The following is a 16244-nucleotide window of genomic DNA, read 5'->3' on the forward strand; positions in this document are numbered from 1 at the left end:
TGGTGGTTTGCCCGGACTCAATATCCATCTTGGAAAGCACACAGTCAACAACAACAACTGTCATAGAGAAGCTTTACCCATTGAGTCTTCCCCCACCTCTCTCCCCTTTCTTACCTAGCTGTCCTATCCATTAAAGCATTGATCTTCAACAGGGGGTCCTTGAAAGTTATTTCAAAAATATAAAAAGTCTTAACATGAATCCAACATATAATTAGAAAAAATAAATCCCCACTGTTTACTGCCCTATAGTCAAGGTAGTCACTAAGGCCATCCACAGATGTGTGCCACATATATAAAATCAAGCCCATATTAGGCTATTTCAATAGCTTAGTATTCTATGCAAACAGGGTATATAAAGACTTCAAGCTGCCCTACATGTTATTGTAGGCCCAGTTTAATATGCAATTTCATTCTATACAATATACAATATATGTAGAAGGGGGTCCCTGCTCCATCTCTCTTTTAGATAAGGGGTCATTGGCAGTGGTGTAGTCTAATTGTAGTGGGTATACTGTAATATATATGGTCTGGATGTCCTCCCCAAGGGAAGTTTTGAGCATCACAGACTTAATTTCCTATATTCTGACACACTTTTATGCACCAATTTACGGTGAAATACCTTTATTTAGCTAATGTGAAGAAGAAAAACACAGATGACAATTCAAAATGTATCAAAAATATAATGAAAAGTATGTTGTTGTGTGTCACTGGGCATTTTTAAGTGGTTATATGGAAATTCTGGAGCTTTCTTAGTGGGTATACTGCGTATACCTCCGTTTCACATAGACTACACCACTGGTCCTATCCATTAAAGGCGGAAAAGCCACAACAAAAGTGCTAATTATTTCCAGAAGATGGCAGTAAAGCAACATTTAGAATAACAACCAGCTGCAGTTAAATCTTAGTGAAGAAGACCTCAGCTCCCAGGAAGAGCATGGCGCGGGTTATGTGTCGGTTCGACTCCCTTCGCTGCGGAACCAGGAGGTAACAGCCGTGTCACGGCGGGATCTAGCCGAGAATCAGTGACGGTCTGACGGTTAGAAAGACACGGTTAAGTAGGTCGGTTGGAGAATCCAAAAACAATGGACGACAACCCTGCTCGGAGGGAGGTAGCTCGTCCGAGGAGGAGGGCGTCTGCTGCTGCTGCTGCTGCTGCTTCTGCAGCCGCAGCCGCGGAGGTTGGAGCTAACGCAAGCCTGCAAGATGGCGAGGTAATGGAGGTCCACTCAGCCCGAGAAACTCAAGCTGGTCCGGACAGACTGAGTTCTCCTGGCGGGAGGACGGAGAGGAGGAACTCGGGACCGCTGGTCCACCAGAGACACATGCCGATGGAGCCCCTCAAGTTCCACATCCCGAGGAAAACCAAGGAAAAGAGAGGTGGGCTAAAGTCTTCGTATAGTCACAAAAAGTTGTATATTATTTTATTACCGTTTTACTAATTATACGTTCACTGATTTCATGTATTTTACAATCGTAGCCTCAGAGTTATCCATCCCTTTAAACGTTCGGTGTTAACGGAAAATATCCATTATCGGACAACGTCCAAAGTCCATTCAATTCCGACCTGTTTATGATGCGTTAGCCTCGTTGCAGGGCTAACGTTAACTACACATAACTCATACACCAAAGTATATGTCATATACTCAACTGGGGCTGTCATATATATATTCATTAAAATCAACTAACGAAAGCCATACACGCTGTGTTTTGATGTGTTTGAGGTAGCTGGCTAGGCTAACAAGGGTGCTAGCTAACGTTAGCAGTTAGCCAGCTAACGTTAATAACGTGCTTGTTGACGTCTCTTTTTCAGTTACCGGCTAACTGTAGTTTTGTTAGCAAGTGACTGTAAATCTTAATTAACTGAGTCTCAGTTTTTAATCTATCTAAAGCTTGATTTCAGCTTTATGTTGACGCTATCTTAGTGCACGTCAAGCTAACTTAAGGTAACCACCTCGTTGATTTGTTTACATTTGAGTGAGTTGGGCGGGTATTGAGTCCTAACCCTAACCCTAACCCTGAGTGCAGTTTAGTGTCCCAAATGATGAGGCTCTTATTTGAGACAGGTTGCCCTAACCCTAACTCAAACACCTGTTGAACAGGTGATTTAGCAGGTTCATAATTAAGGACTTTGTGGGAAAATGGGGAATTTGGGACACTAAACTGCACTATACCAGTTGGGCGAGTGTATGCACATGTACACATACAGGCATAGATATAGAACTACATCTATGAATACAGGCACATGTGTACATACAGTATGTGTGCACATGTGTACACATACATACTGTATGTGTACATGTGCACACATACTGTATGTGTGCCCTTTTCTGCTTTTTGGTTAGGGTCAGAATGACACTAAGATAAAGTAAAATCTTCCTAAATAAGGACATTTTTGTTGGTCCTTTTTTTTTGACCAATACATGGGCGCACTTTAGTTTTATCTACTGTTTTACTAACTGTTTATAAGGGCTCCAACTACATATTATTTTCATGTTTTTTTAAATTTGTTATACCTGCTCAGGGACTACAGGTGGAAATTAGCAATTGTTGCTATAACCTGGCCCAAGACATATTCTCTTGTTTAACAAGTTTAATGTTTATTTGTGCATTGTCCCTGTTTCAAATAAATACATTTCCAATTCCAATGGTCAACTCAAACCGATTATCCAAATAGTTGGCGATTAATAGATGACAGGTGACTAATTGATTAATCTTTTATATATATATATATATATATATATATATATATATCGGTATCAGCAGGCGGTAATATGGTACGTTCAGTTCCCAGTCACCCAAAATATGAACGAGTTCATGAACTATCGTTGTATTAAAAATGCCTCGAGGATAAAAACACGATAAAGTCCAGGACTTATTTCCATTGTGGTCCTCAACACATAACACCAGGACAAGACACTCAATGACATAACATAAAAACATTTTTCTAAATAAATAAAAATAAAACTGGTAACTTTCCCTTTGATCTATTCTGCAACCCTCTCTAGTAACCAGACCTTGAGTCTCTTTTTGAAAGAGTTCAGGCTGGAAATGACTTTAATATGACGATCTAACTTCTTCCACTGAACTGCACTTATATCGGCAAAGGCTCCTTTCCCTAACACGGTTATAAATCTATAAGGACACAGGTCAGATATGCTGCCACGCGTATAAATATTGTGTGTGTCTTTTACCTTAGTTGTAGATGAGAATTTGTTGTTTGTGTGTGTATATGTATATATTTGTATTCATTTATTTGTCCGAATAATTTGTATATGCGACAGGAAGATGTTTGTTAAATAGGTAAATTTGTGGTGTCTTTTAATCCCATGTGTGATGGGCCAAAATGTTTGGCATGACACAGAAATTAAACCTAACTAACTAACTAACTATAAGACATGACAAAATAAATTATGACACTACCAAACACTATTGTATGGATCATGGTCAGTCTTACCATAGTAACATGAGACTCCACAGGGAGCCAGCTGAGCTCAACAAATTGTGACCGACCTATATGAGACCTATGGCCCAAGTTCAGAATTACTCTTATTAATGTATTCTGTGCTGTTTGCAGCCTCTATTTAAGTCCGTTTGTTAGGCCTTCAAACCAGGAGCTACATGCAAATTCAAAGTGGTTTAAAATTAAGGCGTTGGCTAAGATGATCATTGACCTTTTCTAAAAACTTTACTCAAAATATTGTTGGCCATATTCATGCCATCCAAGTTGTTTTCTAGGATGCAACTCAGGTATTTTACTGACGTTTTTTGTATTGACCACAACATTATTCAAACCGACCCTAAATTCCGAGCATCTACTCAATATTGTATCTGTATTTTGAACCGAACAAGATCGCCTCTGTATTACCAAAATGTAGTGACAGCATATTGTCAATCAGCCAGTTGTTTACAGACGATAGCTCTGAGCTCAGTGTACTCTCTAGTGTTGATTGTTGTTTATGAAACATTAAAAGTGCTGAATCATCAGCGTACAAGAGCAGTTCACACGAACAGGAGTCTGCCATATCATTAATGTATGTTAAAAATAAGGACGGCCCGAGAATACTTCCTTGTGGAACACCGCATTCAACTACACTAGGGTCAGACAGCACTCTCCATAAGACCACCAGTTGTTTCCTCCCTGATAGGTAAGACCTAAACCACCTACAGGTGGAGCAGTCTGCCCCCAAGGCCTCACGTTTGGCAATCAGTCTGTCACGATTCACCTTATCAAATGCTTTTTGAAGATCCAATAAGTAGGGCTGTGCTCGATTGAAGAACTTCTGAGTCGACTAACATTCATTCAATTTATCGACTAATCGATTAGTTGATTTAATCGACAGATCTGTAAATCTGAGTTTCTCCGCAAAGAGTCATGCTAAAAGGATGCATATATTGAATAAGATAATAGCCTCCTTTGCATATTTAAACACAACATTTCAGACAACGTGTAATACAACAAATAATTGCCTTAATGAAAGTAATCAAAGTAGGGTTCATGGTGATCTCTGTTAGGTAAAATGTCAACCTTTAATTCTTGTGTTTACCAGAGATGTGCTCATACGTTTCTTGGAAATAAGTCATTCAGCATGAAAACAGCATCAGACATGACTAATGGACTAAAGAGATCTAAGATGACTAAGACCAAAACCACAGATTAGTTGACTAATCGACTAAGAGGGAGCAGCCCTACCAATAACATCATTCTGCAGAGATTTCCATTATCTATTTCCCTGCTTATGGTGTCGGATAAATACAATGGGCATGATTCAGTAAAATGTGACTCTGGATTTAAACATGAAGTTGTTTTTTTATTCACGTATTCATTTGAATTTGTCATTGACCAACTTTTCAAAAATATTTTGAGACTGTGCACAAAATAGAGACTGGTCTGTAGTTACCAGGATCGTGGCTGTTTCCCTTTTTTTTTAAAAAGGGGAACCACCTTAGCCCTCTTGAGGTCATTTGGGGAAACACCCGATTCAACAGACGGGTTAAAAATATTGGAGATGTAAGGGGCTATTTGGGCAGCGGCATCTCCTAAAAACCGAGGGGATAACCCATCTACCCCAGGGCCTTAAGAGCAGTCTAGCTGTAAGAGCTTTTTCTCCATCTCCCCTACCTCAACCTTCTGTAAGGAAAATGAGTTGGGCAATGCTCCAAGATTATTATAGGTCAAGTTTATTTATAGAGCACATTTACAACCAGTCACTCCTGCCACAAAGTGCTGTACGGATACTAATACCGGTAACAGTATAAAAAGCATACTAATTAGCCAAGAAGAAAAAGTAAAAACCCATTAAAAACATAGTATCCCCGAAATAAAAATTAATAATTAAAACACATGAAAAACATGATTACAAACAATATTAACAATGTCACAGCTCAGCTTGTGTTAAAAGCTATTTCAAAGAGATGAGTTTATCCCCTTGATGCCTGAATTTATTCACAATTATATAAGAACTTTATTATGTGTGTTTCTGGCTCCAAGCTGATGCTAAATTAAGTTGAGATTGTTAATTTGTCTATAGCATATAGAATAGATATAAATGTAGGTATGATGCAAATTAGCGACAACAAGCATTTATGGTAAAATTCTTTACAAAATGGTAAAATTCTTTACAAAATGGTAAAATTCTTTACAAAATGGTAAAATTCTTTACAAAATGGTAAAATTAATCAAACACATTTTCAAGTAATTGACAAATAAATGAATCTTGACAACAGCAAGAAAGAAAACACTCTCCTACTCCCTAACATTGACAGTAGTCTTTTTAGGGTTAGGGGTTAGGGTTAAGGGATTAGGATTAATCTCGCTTCCGTGAACTGGATGTAGTTCCCACTCCGACCGGTCCTACGAGAAACCAGTGCATGCAAAAGGTTCCTAGGTATGTATCGCATGTAAACAAACTGCCATTGGGGGGGAATACACCCACGCTATCTCGCCTGCAGTCTGAATGGAAGGGGTTTGATGCAAATTAGCGACAGTTGGCGTTAAGGGGTTAAATATATATATATTTAGATTTAAATGACTCCATAGAGCTAGCTGCTTTAATATTGAGGGGGAGAGCATTCCAGAGCTTAGGACCTGCTACTGAAAGAGCTCTGTCCCCTCTGGTTTTCAGTCTGGATCTGGGACAGTCCAAAAGAAGCTGGTCATTTGACCTAAGTGCTCTGACTGGGGTATGTAAAGTCAACATATCAGCTAAATAAGAAGGTGCCAATCCATTTAAAGATTTAAAAACAAATAATAAAATCTTAAAATGGATTCTGAGAGCGACGGGCAACCAGTGGAGAGACGATAGTCCTGGGGTAATGTGGTCAAAGCGCTTTTTCCCCTGTCAGCAGGCCTATAGAATGATTTCACCATATCTATGTTAAATAACCCAGAGGAAGGATGAAGATTTGAGGTTGAGGTTGACCAGGTTTTCTGCTATAGAAGTGAAATAAGTATTAAAATGATTAGCAACATCTTTCTCTATCTCTTTAATTTTTCGTCCTGTGTTTCTTGGTTTTCTTAGTATTCGTCTTAGTGGCCCCCAATTCTTTTACGGTCTTCCACAACTTTTTTTGTGGTTATCTTTATTATTTGATATATCATTCTTATAGTGGGTTGGGTTAGGGTCTCTAATAAGTTCCTGAGTTTTATTTCTTGCTTGCTTATATGAAATAAAATCATGATTTTCAGTTCTGTGGAAAGTTTTAAGTGCTTTTTCCCTGGTTTTAATAGCATCATGTATAACTTGGTCAAACCGTGCACTAGAACGCTGTATAACTTACCGTATTTTTCGGACTATAAGTCGCTCCGGAGTATAAGTCGCATCAGTCAAAAAATGCGTCATGAAGAGGAAAAAAACATATATAAGTCGCACCGGACTATAAGTCTCATTTATTTAGATTATAAATACAAGAGTTATTCAACTACACAATAGCACACAGAACAACAGGCTGAATACGGTAGGTGTCCGGTATGTTAACGTAACACATTAACAGTTATTGAACTATACAATAGCACCCAGAACAACTAGCTAGCAGGGCGTGGAGCATGGAGGTATTAAAAGGCGTGGAGACGTAGCTGCACCGTGAACGAGCCCCTCCAGACTCCTTCCTCCTCCTCTGGCCATCTAGCTTTCAGCCCACGATTAGCCGATTAGCTTTCTTTGTTTTCTTCATTGCAGTAAGAGTCACCTTTTCTCCAGTCTCACTCATAAGTTTCTCCCTCATTTCAAACTCTCTTTCTGCTGCTCGATTACCGTTTTCGGGGCTGCATATTTTACTACCTGCAGTTTGTCTCTTTTCTTTCTCAGTTGTCTTTAGGAGCAGCATATAGTTGTCTCAAGCCTAGAGCGCCCTCTCGCGGCTGTAGACGGTAATGTTTTCAGTATGAATTAACCAAACAGCAACTCAGATTTGGGTGCCTTATTCAGATGCCACTTCAATTCAATTTTATTTATAGTATCAAATCATAACAAGAGTTATCTCGAGACACTTTACAGATAGAGTAGGTCCAGACCACACTCTATAATTTACAAAGCCCCAACAATTCCAACAATTACAGTAATTCCCTCAAGAGCAAGCAGTGCGACAGTGGCGAGGAAAAACTCCCTCTTGGGAAGAAACCTCGGACAGACCCAGGCTCTTGGTAGGCGGTGTCTGACGGGCCGGTTGGGGGTGTGATGAACAGTGGCGATAATAGTCACATTAATAATGGAACAGTGACTGGATGTAGCAGGAAGCAGCAGGGTTCAGCAGGAAGCAGCAGGGTTCAGCCGGAAGAAGCATGACATTGCAGGGCACCGCTGAGCTCGGCAGGGAGTGCAGCAGGACCACGGCGACAGCTGGAACCAGGATCTTGGTGCCAACGTTCTCCAAGGAAATACGCTGGGGGAAAAAAACATAAGGACTCCGGGGAGTAAACTCCCCAGAAGCTAGGATTAGTAACAAGCATTTCTGGGACTGGATACACACAAATAGTAATAGTAAAAGTAATAGAAAGGGAGAGGAGAGAGCAGCTCAGTGTGTCAGAGGAAGGAAGGAAGTCCCCCGGCAGTCTAGAACTATAACAGCGTAACTATAACAGCGTAACTAAGAGAGACAGGTCATAAGGAGAGGTAGCTTTTTTTTCGGCTTAGAACTCTCCCCTGCCGGATCGGGCTTGGCTGGCCTGCCTCCCTCTACTTTGTTATGTATTATTAATCTAACAATTATGAAGAGAAGCAGGTGGGCCAGTTAGGTGAACACTGCAACTCCTCACTCCCTAACTATAAGCTTTATCAAATAGAAGAGTTTTAAGTTCATTCTTGAAAGCGATTACAGTTTCTGCCCCCCGAACCCAGATCGGGAGCTGGTTCCATAGGAGAGGAGCCTGGTAGCTGAAGGCTCTGGCTCCCATTCTACTTTTAGAGACTCTAGGTACCACCAGTAACTCTGCATTCTGGGAGCGCAGTGCTCTAGTGGGACAATAAGGTATTAGGAGCTCTTCTAGATATGATGGTGCTAGACCATTTAGAGCTTTGTAGGTCAGGAGAATTTTTTATTTATTTTACAGGAAGCCAGTGCAGAGAAGCTAATACAGGAGAAATATGATCTCTTTTCTTAGTTCTTGTGAGAACACGCGCTGCAGCATTCTGGATCAGCTGGAGAGTCTTAAGGGACTTATTTGAGCAACCTGACAGTAGGGAGTTACAATAGTCCAGCCTGAAAGTAACAAATGCATGCACTAGTTTTTCAGCGTCGTTTTGAGACAGGATATTCCTAATTTTGGCAATGTTACGAAGATGAAAAAAGGCTGTTCTTGAGGTTTGTTGTAGATTGGCATTAAAGGATATATCCTGATCAAAAATAACTCCTAAATTTCTGACAGTAGTGCTGGAGGCCAGGGCAATACCATCCAGAGTAGCTATATCTTTAGATAATGAGGTTCTGAGGTGTTTAGGTCCCAGTACAATAACTTCAGTTTTGTTAGGGTTTAACATCAGAAAATTATAGGTCATCCAGGATTTTATATCTTTAATGCACGTTTGAAATTTAGCTAGCTGACTGGTTTCGTCTGGTTTGATTGACAAGTATAATTGGGTGTCATCCGCATAACAGTGAAAGTTAATTGAGTGTTTCCTAATAATATTGCCTAGAGGAAGCATATATAAGGAGAATAGAATTGGTCCAAGCACTGAGCCTTGAGGAACCCCATGGCTAACTTTAGCGTACTTGGAGGATTTATCATTAACATTAACAAATTGAGATCGATCAGAGAAATAGGACTTAAACCAGCTTAGAGCGATTCCTTTAATGCCAATTAAGTGTTCCAATCTCTGTAACAGGATTGAATGGTCAATAGTGTCAAATGCAGCACTAAGATCTAGTAAAACAAGAATGGAGACAAGTCCTTTGTCTGCAGCAGTTAGAAGGTCGTTAGTAATTTTCACCAGTGCCGTCTCTGTGCTATGATTCTTTCTAAATCCTGATTGAAAGTCATCAAATCGACTGTTGCTATGTAGAAAATCACATAACTGATTAGCAACCACCTTCTCAAGGATCTTGGAGAGAAAGGGAAGGTTAGATATAGGTCTATAGTTTGCTAAGACCTCAGGATCGAGGGTGGGTTTTTTCAGAAGAGGTTTTATCACAGCTACTTTAAATGACTGCGGTACATAACCTGTTAATAAGGACATATTGATCATATCTAGTAGTGAAGTGTTTACCACGGGTAACGCTTCTTTAAGTAGCCTCGTTGGGATGGGGTCTAAGAGACAGGTAGACGGCTTAGCTGAGGATATCTTTAATATTAATTGTTGAAGGTCTATAGGATAAAAGCAGTCTAAGTATATGTCGAGACTAGTCGTTATTTCTAGCGACTCTGCGTTTAAAGGTGAACCGTTAGAGGTTGAAGGCAAAAGGTGATGAATTTTATCTCTAATTGTTGTAATTTTATCATTAAAGAAGTTCATGAAGTCATCACTACTCAGAGCTAGAGGAATAGATGGCTCAGTAGAGCCTTAAATGCCTCCGCTTCTCTCTGATGCTCCGGAAAAACGGAAAACTGAAACATCGCCGCATGGGACGCTAGTTATGGTAATGCTACACTCAACAGCAGCTAACGTTAGCCTACCGTTAGCCTAGCAGCTGGAGTAAACACGGTTAAAAGGCTGACAGCTAAACGTTGAAGTGTGTCTGTATTTCACTGTAGAGGATTCCAACAACAGTCTATAGCTGTCGTTGTCTGAAAAACAAGGGGGGTGATGTGTCACCTTTTTAAGCCCTTCGGAGTTTGCAGGTATGTGTTTAACTTAGTGTCGGGCGGTTTATCTAAATCCTATCTTTACTAGGGAAACAGTTTTACTCCCCAACTTGTACATTAACTTTATCTATAGGCCTATCTGTTGAATCAGTTGTACATTTTATTTCCAAATTGTATATATTTTAAATATTGCTTGTGTAGTATTCAATTATTATTTAATGTATATTGTTTCCTATTATTTAACATATACTCTGTATGTGTGCTGTGTGTCTGATATTTTTGCTGCTGCAACACCATTATTTCCCATTTTTTTGGGATCAATAAAACTATCTATCTATCTAATACGGTATACCGCGGGGTTTTAAAAATGGTAACGGTATCAGTTTCAATACCGTCATTAAAAAAATGCAATGCACTTATATAGGAGACAAGGATTAAATATTAAATATAACTTATGTAATGATGTGTTGTTGTCATCGCGTGACAGTTTGTAGGAGAAAGGAGTTTTTTTTGTAAGTTGTTATGTTATTATTGTTTCAGTATTAGTGTTTGTTATTGAGTTTCTGAACGGTGCACAAGCCCACAGTAGAAAACCGGCAGCTGATTGGACGAACGCATCACATGTCACGTCATGGCGGCTCGTTCAGAATACGATATCTCATATCGTACTAAAATAGTTCACCGAAACATGTTTCTGAAAACATCTGAAGAGAGAAATAGGCCGTGCAGTTGCTGAATCTGTCTTCATTTCAGATCAACAAAGGTCAGTTTAAGAGATTTTACTCAGATTTTGAGAGACTCTAGTCACGCTCATCCCACTCCTTGTTTCCTGGTTAGCTCTCTCCACCAATCAGATGGCTCATTTGAGTCTGACTGCTGGCAGTGCCCGCCCCGCTGATTATACAAGTCAAATCGGCCAAAATGAAGGCCGACGGCACAGAACACACCGAACAGACTCGAGTCACCGAGCTCGCCAGACTGTCACTGGTGTGTAGTAGGCTTAACCCATTTGTTCAGGTCCTGTCCCCTGACCAATCCGCTATCCTAACTTTAACCACTCAAGGTCAATGCCTAACCCCAACCAATCGAGCTGCTTCGTAGGGCGGGAATTGCCTACAAGTTGCGTGGGTTCCATACTAACGCCTCATTGACTGATGTTCAGGGCTGCACAATTAATCGCAATTGTATCGAAATCGCAGTATGGACTAGTGCAATATCCAAATCGCAGGGGGCACAATATTTGTTAATGGCAAAATATGTGTCTAACCGTTCTGAATGAAGTATTGTGGAGCTGCAGAGACGTCCCGGTTTACAAATCCTATCCTACAGACTACAGAAAAACCTCTTTGTTTGGTACAGATCCTTGCAAAAATCACACTATAATAACTTTAATTTCTTTCAATGTTAATAATTTTCAATGAGAATCGCGATACAAAAACGATCATTCCCCCCAATATCGTGAATCAAATCGCAATATCAGTCAAAAATAATCAGTTATATATATTTTCCTCATAACGTGCAGCCCAAATGTTCACACAAACACCAGCAGCGTGACAAGTAGGGCTGTGAGTGCCTATTCTGCGCTGTTGCACTGCACGTTTTGGAGTTTATCTCTAGTTGCAGAGAGTTCATAATCGCAGTGGAGGATGTGGACAAATACCAGAAAGACCAACCATCACATCTGACATGAACCGACGACACGTGCTGATCAGCAACGTAGGAATAATATTTAATAATGCCTCATTGACTGATGTTGCATTTATTGAACTTAAACAGTTAAACAAATCAGCGGTGAAAACGCCTTGAACTGTGAAATGTCCCTTAGTACTTTTGCTGTTGAACTTTTGTTGAATTCCCCTTCAAAACACAATGCAAAATTAGACTTTACTTGCAAAATGTAATGTGCAAAATAATCTTTGTCTCGATTACCGTATTTTTCGGACAATAAGTGGCTCCGGAGTATAAGTCGCATCTGTCAAAAAAATGCGTCATTAAGAGGAAAAAAACATATATAAGTCGCACAGGACTATAAGTCTCATTTATTTAGATTATAAATACAAGAGTTATTCAACTACACAATAGCACACAGAACAACAGGCTGAATACGGTAGGTGTCCGGTATATTAACGTAACACATTAACAGTTATTGAACTATACAATAGCACCCAGAACAACTAGCTAGCAGGGCGTGGAGCACGGAGGTATTAAAAGGCGTGGAGACGTAGCTGCACCGTGAACGAGCCCCTCCAGACTCCTTCCTCCTCCTCTGGCCATCTTTCAGCCCACGATTAGCCGATTAGCTTTCTTTGTTTTCTTCATTGCAGTAAGAGTCACCTTTTCTCCAGTCTCCCTCACAAGTTTCTCCCTCATTTCAAACTCTCTTTCTGCTGCTCGATTACCGTTTTCGGGGCTGCATATTTTACTACCTGCAGTTTGTCTCTTTTCTTTCTCAGTTGTCTTTAGCAGCAGCGTTCTAGTTGTCACAAGCCTAGAGCGCCCTCTCGCGGCTGTAGACGGTAATGTTTTCAGTATGAATTAACATGTAAAAACATGTTAAATTATATATATTTTGATATATAAGTCGCACCTGACTATAAGTCGCAGGACCAGCCAAAAAAAAAGTGCGACTTATAGTCCGGAAAATACGGTACATTGTTTTTGTGATCGCTAGGAGACGAAATCGCGATCAAAATTAGATTAATTGCGCAGCACGGCCCTACTATTGTTACGTTTCTGTCGTGAGTGGATGTGTTTGCACATCGACAGCTGCCTCTCTCAGGTGTTTGGTGCTCCAGCTCAACCCCCACCTTCACACTGAGGGTGGAGGAGGGGGTCTCACAACAAAGGCTGCAGTGGTCCTGTTATAATTGAGGCGGGCTACCGACTATTGTTCAGGGCTCCCCAGATGCCCAGACCTTCTGTTTGGGTGAGGCACACCTGAAAGGTGCTGAAAGCTGCATAAAGTCTGTTTTTATTTTTGAACTCTGTGAAGTGTCTTTGAATTATTATTAAAAAGCACTAAATTAATAAAATGTATTATTATTTGTTGTAGGGCTGCAGCTATTGATTCTTTTTGTAATCGATTTATCTAGCACTTTATTGATCGATTAATGGGATCATTTTTTTTTTTTACGTTTTCAAACAACAAAAACTAGGGGAAAAAGCAACATTTGTATTGCCTACATTGCTTACAATATCACCTCTCAACTGTATATACAGTAGGCCTATATGTAAATATTAGTTATACTTAAGTTAAACTTCATTTAAATATTTGATTATAATGAGACCGTTTTAAATATTTGATTATAATGAGAGAGAGAGATGTTTTTGTGAAAATGTTTTCTGTTGAGATGCTAAAGCACTGACGCCGATTTTTTGTAATCGAATTATTTGAGGAATCGTTTCAGACCTAATTTGTTGGCGCACATTTGTTCCTTTTGTATGGTCTCTAATTTATGTGTGGCATCGGTGTAGATGCGTGTTTTTGAACCAACAATTGCCAATACATAACTTGTCCAAGAGTTAAAACTTAAAGTTGGAAATGGCAATCCGTTTATTTTAAGTAAACAGCAAAATAATCGAACAAAATAACAATTCTTATTTTAATCTTACCACGTTATCGTACAAAAAAACTGACTTGCTGTGCGCAACACAGCTGAAACAATTAGGCCACATTTAAATAAATGTTTCCACCCCCAGTGTCACACGCTGATTGCCTATAAAATGGCTCCAACATAATTTTTCAAAGGACTGACAGCATTGGGAGTCCTAAGTTTAGTTGGGGGATTTTGGAAACATTCCAATTTTGGTTTAATTTTGCTTGCACAATTTGGATTTTACCATGGTTAGTGTATAGCTATACAATTAACACACATAGGTTAAAATAGCAATGGGTTATGTATTACAAAAAAAACTCCTGTATTTTAAAAACTAAATGTTGGCAAGTATGTAGTAGCCTCTGCTGATTACTGCGTGCATGTCACTGACGAATATAGGGAGGACATTCAACTGAAGTTACATTAAATCTGGTTGTTTTAACCAAGATTTTGCTGCAAATTATTATTATTATAGATTATTAGGGTTGGGCATCGTTTGGATTTTAACGATTCTGATTCCAATTCAGATTCTTCCTTTCGATTCTGGTTTCTCATCGATTCTCGATTCAGATTCTTTGAGGGTGGAGTTGAAACAGGTCACATGCTTATTTCACAAATAAGAGGAAAGTTTTATTTTGATTCAAAGGTGGGTTGCAGTTTGACGGGGCTTTATCAACGTAAAATAAAGCCCCACCAGAGCATCGCTTACTGAGCTCCAAGGCTGCAACACAACAAGAGCCTCGCCGCTACGGAAACTTAAACTTGCGCATGTTAAATTTGAAACCTATGATCAGATTAGAAAACAAATCCTCCAAACGATTCCAATAAAGAAACGATTCAGATGGAACCGTAATTTTTGTAACGATTCCAAGTAGGAATCGGTTCTCGATGCCCAACCCTATAGAATATCCTGTTCTAGACTAACAGTATTATAACAAGCAATATTAAAAATATCCAGTTTATTCCCATTAATTCCCATGGAAAGTTTCCAACTTTGAAAATTCCCGGAATTTTGCAACCCTAATTAGGACACGATTGAAAGTTTATTTATGGTTTCTGATGCATATGAAATCCAATACTAATTAAATTAGATATTGTAAAGAAGCTCAGTGCTTTACAGTGAAAGATAAAATACGACAAAAAGCTACCAAACATGTCGGAAAAAGCAAAAAATTTACAAAAAGGTGACAAATGTCTGAGAAAGCCACAAAAAAGTCTGAACAAAAATGAGGAAAAAAAGCTACCAAAATGTAAAAATTACCAAAACGACCTGAAGAACCAAAAGCACGTCAATAAACTCTCCATGTCTGGTCCTTTTTCCAGTGTGGCCCTCTGGGAAAATGAGTTTGACACCCCTGCTATAGAGCCTTCCAGGCTAAAACCAAGGCTAAAACACACCGTAAACAGGCCTTCATATGTAGCAGGAATATCTGGCAACACCAGCCGCCAGTGTCTCACCGCTGCATGGGTCATCAAAACAGAAAGCAGCGTGGAGGCTTCGTATGATCATTTAAACCGGTTTTATCACGAGGTTGCTGAGGATGGAAACATCTGACATTTCTGTTCAAACTTTGCCTGCCGGCTTTCAAACAGAAAATCTGCACTTCAGTCCCATCCACAGCAAACCTGAAACGGCACGTTGACCTGATCGGATATGAAGATGAAATCTGACGCATAGTTTCAGTGTTAAAACTGATAAAATAATTGCTGTCTGTGGTTCTATATTTGGGCTGTGGCAATCGTAGATATGTGTGGCAATAATCTAGAAAAATAATAGCTCGCAGCAACATCTGGAAAATAAGAACTTTGAACTAAGTTCATTTTTGGAACTGTGAACTTAGTTCAACATGTTGAAGTATGAACTGAACTAGTTCATTTTAAAATTTGTGAACTGAACTATGAACTAGTTCATGTAGGAAGTGAACTTTCCCAAAACTGGTCACTGGGCAACGCGTTCTCACGAACAGGTTCGTACGATATCTTACGGCAACGTTGAACTGAAGCAACATATGGAAAAAAGAACTATGAACTTAGTTCATTTTTGAATTATGAACTGAACTAGTTATGTTTAAAATGTGTGAACTGAACTTTGAACTAGTTCATGTAGAAAGTGAACTTTCCCAACACTGTCACTACGGCATCAATTCACACACAATCACAAGGTAATGTAAGTCAATGGAGGCCAAACGACATTGATAAACGCTTAAAAAGCGAGTATGCGTCTTGATAACACACCAATAATGGCATATTTTTTACTGTTTCAAACTAATCAGAAGCTACATCCCAAAACAGGCTGCCCTGCTATACATGCATGCTATGATTTTTTCTCATATATCGTACTGCGTGACAGCATAGGCACAAGCCGCTCCCACTACAACCAAATGCATAGGTTCCCTATATAAATTATGGATAAA

At 39.5% G+C, this 16244-nt stretch overlaps 1 protein-coding gene across 3 annotated transcripts in view; it reads left to right on the forward strand.

Moving 5' to 3' along the window:
- The first annotated feature begins 857 nt into the window (after nt 1-857).
- tasora (transcription activation suppressor a) overlaps nt 858-16244 on the forward strand; it is an 81276-nt gene continuing 65889 nt past the window's right edge. For all 3 annotated transcript variants that reach the window (XM_028575353.1, XM_028575351.1, XM_028575352.1), the window contains exon 1: nt 858-1377. In XM_028575353.1, the coding sequence (XP_028431154.1) occupies nt 1083-1377 (295 nt within the window). In that variant the 5' untranslated portion in view covers nt 858-1082. The remainder of the gene's footprint in view (nt 1378-16244) is intronic.

The sequence above is a fragment of the Perca flavescens genome, chromosome 4 (genome assembly GCF_004354835.1).
Source record: "Perca flavescens isolate YP-PL-M2 chromosome 4, PFLA_1.0, whole genome shotgun sequence".
In the NCBI taxonomy this organism is placed as follows: Eukaryota; Metazoa; Chordata; class Actinopteri; order Perciformes; family Percidae; genus Perca; species Perca flavescens.